The following is a 6,567-nucleotide window of genomic DNA, read 5'->3' as shown; positions in this document are numbered from 1 at the left end:
GGAAATCTGTAAAAATGGGACCACTTTTGCAGTTATGTTGTTGTTGTAAGCATCCTAAGGGTTTTATTTTTGCAAAAGCCATCTTAAATACTATGTTGTCACACAACACTCCACACCTTCCAGCATATTGCAAGCATCCTAAAGTGAGTCCAAAGGCACTGTGGCAGCTTCTGTCAACAACTTTTATTCTTGGATATTATTTATTCATTTGATAAAGACAGAGAAATTGAGAGGGGATGAGGAGATATAGAGGGAGAGAGACAGAGAGACACCTGCAGTCTTGCTTCACCACTTGTGAAGATTTCCCCCTACAGGTGGGGGCATGGGGTTTAAACCCAGGTCCTTGTACAGCGTGGTGTGAACACTTAATGAGGTGCACCACTGCCTGGCCCCCTGTTAAAACTTTTATTACAGAAATGCTCAAAGAGAAGAAAAAAGCTTTGATTCTCCCTGGATTTTCAGCTGTGCCTCCTCAAATAAAAATGTGTGCAAGCATACGTAGCCTTAGCTAGAATTTTTGTCTCTGTTTTTTAAAATATGAATATTTACTTTGAAACTTACTCCAGCCTTTTGTGTAAAAATACATTGGGCCTCGATGTCAATATAGAGACCCATAGATAATCCCTTTCAAATATTTTCAGGAGTTGGGAGAGAGCACATGAGTAGAACACCAGACTTGCATTTCTAGGCCTCAGAGGTCCCCCGTTCAATCCCTCATATTGCCGTATGCCAGAGCTCTGGAATCTCTCTCTCTCTCTCTCCTCGCTCTCATATGTAATGAAATAAATCTTTTTTTTTTTTCCTTTTTACCAGAGCACTGCTCAGCTCTGGTTAATAGTGCTAGGGGATTGAACCTGGAACTTTAGAGCCTCAGGCATGAAAGTCTCTTTGGATAACCATTATGCTATCTACCCTGCCCAGAAAGTAACACCCCCCCCAAAAAAAAAAACATTTTATAGTTACTCAGCCTCTGATTTGCCAGTAAGTATTTACATCCTATCCAGTTTGTGTCACCAAAGACATGAGGATAATAAACATCTTCACACACATTTTTTTTTACCACTGTTTTAATCCCACTTTCAAATGTTTATAGAAGTGGATCTGCTGTCCAAGATGGGTCAGATAGGGTGGGTTCATTGTTCTTGATAGCTGCATAGTATTCCATTGTGTATATATACCACAGCTTTCTCAGCCACTCATCTGTTGTTGGGCACCTGGATTCCTTCCAGGTTTTAGCTATTATGAATTGTGCTGCTATCCATGCTCCCAGATGGATAGAGAATGGGAAAGCTATCAGGAAAGGGGATGGGATATGGAGATCGGGTGGTGGGAATTGTGTGGAGTTGTACCCCTCCTATCCTATGGTTTTGTTAATGTCTCCTTTCTTAAAGAAAAAAAAAGTGGATCTGCTGGATCAAAGTGTAGACTCACTTAATTTTTTTTTTTTTTATTCAGGGGCTGGGTGGTGGTGCACCTGGTTAAGCAGACATACTATATAGTGCGCATGCACCCGGGTTCAAACCCCTGGTTCCCACCTGCAGGGGGATAGCTTTACGAGTGGTGAATCAGGGCTACAGGTGTCTCTTTGTCTCTCTCCCTCTCTATCTCCTTCTCTCCTCTCAATTTCTCTTTTTCTCTACCCAATAATAAATAAATAAAAACATTTAAATTTTTAAAAAAATAATTGGTGAGACTCAGGTGTGTTCAGGAAGATTCTAACAGCTGATGTCAGCACCAGCCATAGAGGATGTGTCTAGAATTCCAGCCTTTCCAAAGCCACTTCAGCTCTGAGTATTGATAATCATTTGACTTTTTTCTGATCAGCTACAGGGATAGCTAAGTCCATAGTTGGCATTTCTCTTGAGTAACAAGGAGACTTCATAGACTGGGGGCCATTTACAATATCTCATCTGTAAATCACCTTTTTCTGAATAACATTCCAACATTACATACACATGTTTCTTCATCACTGTGTTGAATTCTTGGGGAAATGGCTAGACAATTTTTTTTAATAAAATATAATCTTACTGCCTTTCAGCCACCACGTTGCAGATGTCACCATGATTTATCCTGACTTCCCTGGGCAGATAACATCCCCTCCCCAGAGCCCTGCCCCACTAGGGAAAGACAGAAACAGGCTGGGGGGATGGATCCACCTGCCAACACCCATGTTCAGAGGAGAAAGCAATTAGACGCCAGACCTTCCAACTTCTGCATCCCATAAAGAGTTTTGCTTCATACTCCCAGAGGTGTATATGTTAGGGGGAGATGACCAGAAGCCTCCGGACTCCAATTCCACCAGGACTCAGAAATAGAGAACAGAGGGGAAAAAGAAGGACATGGGAGTTGGGTGGTAGCACAGCAGATTAAAAGGACGTGGCCCTAGAGGAAGGATCCCGGTTCGAGCCCCCGGCTCCCCGCCTGCAGGGGAATCGCTTCACAAGCGGTAAAACAGGACTGCAGGTGTCTATCTTTCTCTCCCCTTCTTTGTCTTCCCCTCCTCTCTCCATTTCTCTCTGCCCTATCCAACAACAATGACAGCAAGAACAACAACAATAATAACTACAACACAGGCAACAAAAGGGAAAACAAATAAATAAACATAAAAAAATTTAAAATAAAGGAAGGACGTTTGAAAGTAGTGACTGGTAGGTGTGACTTAGAAAGGAAGAGAAGGCAGAACCGTAGGGAAAAAAATACAAGGAGGGAGAAATGTATATAAATACAGACAGGCATTACAGGAGAGAGCAAAGATTCCTGGTTTCTTAGGGCTGGAGGTTGAAGGAGTGACTTCCAGTGTACAGGGGATATATATTTTTGGGGGGGGCAACAATGTTCTGGAATTAGTGGCTGGCAGTTGCATCGTTTGGAGACTACACTGGAAGTCGCTGATGTGTACGTCTTCAGCTGGTGAGAGGGATGGTCTGCTCAATAGTTTCCCCAGGATGGCTTCTCCCATCTCCCCCCCAATGGCCTGGCTGGCCGGTCAGCCAAAAGACCAGCGCAGGGCCCTGCGGAAAGCAGCCCGCACCTCCTTGTTGCGCAGACAGTAGATGACGGGGTTGCACATGGGCGTGGCCACCGTGTAGATGACCGACAGCACCTTGTTGAGGTCCATGGACTCGATGCGGCTGGGGCGGGCGTAGATGAAGATGGTAGCTGAGTAGAAGATGCCCACCACCAGCAGGTGGGAGGCGCAGGTGGAGAAGGCCTTGCGCCGGGCGGCAGCCGAGGGCATGTGCAGTACAGCCCTCCCGATGGCCACGTAGGAGCCCAGGGCCACCAGGAGGGACCCCCAGAGGATGACGATGGTGGAGATGAAGTCCACCAGCTCGGTCAGGGCCACGTGGGTGCAGGACAGGTTGAGCAGAGGTGACACGTCACAGAAGAACTGGTTGAGGACATTGGGGCCACAGTAGGACAAGCTGGCGATACAGGCGGTCTTGATAATGGACACCACCAGCGCCCCGAGCCAGGAGGTCAGGGCCAGGCCCAGGCAGACGCGCGGCCTCATGAGCAGTGGGTAGTGCAGTGGGCGGCAGATGGCCACGTAGCGGTCATAGGCCATGGAGGCCAGCAGCGTGCACTCCGTGCAGATGAGGGAAATGAAGAAGAAGAGCTGGGTCATGCAGGCGGTGAAGGGCACGTGGAAGGGCCCAGCCCACAGCCCCACGAGCAGGCTGGGCATGGTCACGGACACGTAGCTCATCTCCAAGCAGCTGAGGTTGCCCAGGAAGAAGTACATGGGCTTGTGGAGCTCGCTGTGGGAGCAGACGAGGTAGATGATGAGCGAGTTCTCCAGCAGGGTGAGCAGGTAGAGCGTCAGGAAGACCACAAACAGGACGCCCCTGAGGTCTGGCCTGGTGGACAAGCCCAGCAGGATGAAGGCCTGGACCCTGGTCGTGTTGCTCACCTCTGGGGACCTCTCCATCTGCAGGGAAGAAAACACAAAATTATCTGCCAAGTCCTCTTGACATTGGCCTTTGTTGTAGTCAGATCTTTTTTATTTATTTTATTTTTTTATTGCCAATAGGGTTATTCCTGGGACTCAGTGCCCACATGATGAATCCACCTCTCCTGGTGGCCATTTTTTCTCTCTTTTCCTTTCTTTCTTTCTTTCTTTCTCTTACTTTCTTTCTTTCTACCTCTTCCTTTCTTTTTTATTAGATAGGACAGAGGTTAGACGTTATACAAAATAACTTTCATACCTGAAGTTCTGAGGTCCCAAGTTTAATCCCCAGCAACAACATAAACTGAGCAGTTCTCTGGTAAAACAAACAAATGGTCTTTAAAATACTTAAATTCGAGAGTCGGGTGGTAGCACAGTGAGTTAAGCACAAGTCAAGTGGTGGCGCACCTGGTGGAGTGCACGTTATCGAAGGCAAGGTCCCAGGTTAGAGCCCCTGGCTCCCCACTTGCAGGGGAGATGCTTCATGAGTGGTGAAGCAGGTCTTCAGGTGTCTCTCTTTCTCTCCCTCCCTCTATCTCCTTATCTTCTATGTCTCTATGTTCTATCTAATAAAAAATTGAAAGAAGAAAAAAAAATGGCCAGCCAGGAGCAGTGGTTTCATAGTGCTGGTACTGAGCTTCAGCAATAACCCTTACCCGCCCAAGCTGGTTTCTGCCCAGGAAGATCTACCTGCGAACAAGCCCTGGCCCTCTCAACTTACATTGAAAATGGATTCCAAAAGAATTTAAAGACGGGTGCTGTCTTTGTTGATCTCACAGCAGCCTATGACACAGTCTGGCACCGTGATCTCCTAGTCAAGATCTCAAGATGCCTGCCTCCATGGGTGGCCAACACTATATCGTTTCTTCTCCAGAACAGAAGATTCCGGGTGCATCTGGGTGACAAGTCTAGCAGATGGAGACTTGTCTCAAGTGGCCTCCCCCAGGGCTCTGTTCTGGCTCCTACGCTATTTAATATTTACATCAATGACCTTCCAGAAACTTCTTCAAGGAAGTTCATCTACGCCGATGACATCTGCTGTGCAACTCAGGCATCCAAGTTTGACATCCTCGAGGAAACACTCACGAAAGACATGTCTCTGATATCTGATTACTGTAAAAAATTGCGACTAATCCCTAGCACTGCAAAAACGGTATCATCTGTTTTCCATCTACACCATGCCTCGGCCTCACATGAGCTTAATGTGCAGCTTGATGATACGAGAATCCGGCATGAAGCCCAGCCAGTCTATCTTGGCGTTACTCTCGATCGCACCCTGTCATTTCACGAACATCTCATAAAAACTGCAGCAAAGGTGGGCGCGAGGAATAACATCATTGCAAGACTGGCCAGCTCCTCGTGGGGCGCGAGCGCTTCCACACTACGATCATCCTCTCTGGCATTATGCTATTCCACTGCAGAATACTGTGCCCCAGTATGGTTCCATAGCCCCCATGTCCACTTGGTCGATTCCAAATTATATTCCTCCATGAGGATAATTTCTGGAACCATCCGTTCCACCCCGGTTCCATGGCTGCCAGTTCTTAGCAACATCGCCCCGCCAGATATTCGTCGGGATGCGGCATCATCTAAGTTCATTTCCCATGTCTACGCTCGACCGGACCTGCCAATATACGCGGATATCTTCACCCACCCTGTCCAACGCTTGACGTCTCGTCACCCAATCTGGTCCCCTACGCCTACACTGAACTTCTCTGTTCCAGACTCTTGGAAACAGAGTTGGCAGTCAGCTGAGGTCAAGAACAAACACCTCATCACAGACCCCTGTGAGCATCCACCCGGCTTTGACCTAGCACGTTATGATCGGGCCCTCCTCAATCGCTATCGAACAGGCCATGGCTGGTGCGCCGCTATGTTCCACCGCTGGGGGGCCAGAGACGACCCGAACTGCCCCTGCGGCTCCAGACAGACTATGACCCACATAGTCAACGACTGCCACCTCTCCAGATTCAAAGGAGGTCTCGAAACTTTACATCAGGCTCAACCTGATGCTGTTGACTGGCTACGGAAGAAGGGCAAATGCTAGAAGAAGAAGAAGCAATAACCCTGGTGGGGAAATATATCCTCCAGGGTTATTGCTGGCACTCGGTGCCTGCAAGGTGAATCCACTGCTCCTGTAGGCTATTTTTTTCCCTTTTGTTGCCCTTATTGTTATCGTGTTGGATAGGACAGAGAGAAATGGAGAGAGGAGGGGAAGGCAGAGGGGGAGAGAAAGACAGATACCTGCAGACCTGCTTTACCTCCTGTGAAGCAACTCCCCTGCAGGTGGGGAGCCTGGCGCTCGAACTGGGATCCTTACACCTGTCCTTGCACTTCATGCCACGTGTCCCATGTGTATATATTTTTTCATATAATCATCTACATACATATATACACCTATATAAATATATACACACATACATATTCTTTTTCTGGGAAAATAGTTCAACTGGTAAAGCATCAGACTTTCATGTCTGAGGTCCTGGTTTCATCCCTGGCACTACATGTGCCTCTGACTTCTCTCTCTCTCTCTCTCTCTTTCTCTCTCTCAACTGTCTCTCACATGTAATCAATAAAACAATCTTTTAAGCTGAATAAATGAATAAAATAAAAATAAT

The 6,567-nt window shown here is 47.3% G+C and overlaps 1 protein-coding gene across 1 annotated transcript; it reads right to left on the bottom strand.

The window, feature by feature from the left end:
• Positions 1 to 2,986: 2,986 nt before the first annotated feature.
• Positions 2,987 to 4,200, bottom strand: LOC103123653 (olfactory receptor 6Z7-like). The gene has a single exon (XM_007534313.3). The coding sequence runs from the start codon at positions 3,929 to 3,931 to the stop codon at positions 2,987 to 2,989; it is 945 nt and encodes a 314-aa protein (XP_007534375.2). The 5' UTR covers positions 3,932 to 4,200.
• Between the last annotated feature and the right edge of the window lie 2,367 nt (positions 4,201 to 6,567).

The sequence above is a fragment of the Erinaceus europaeus genome, unplaced genomic scaffold (assembly GCF_950295315.1).
Source record: "Erinaceus europaeus unplaced genomic scaffold, mEriEur2.1 scaffold_925, whole genome shotgun sequence".
Lineage (NCBI taxonomy): Eukaryota > Metazoa > Chordata > Mammalia > Eulipotyphla > Erinaceidae > Erinaceus > Erinaceus europaeus.
Note: the sequence above shows the minus strand (reverse complement) of the source record. Positions and strands in the feature narration are given on the sequence as shown.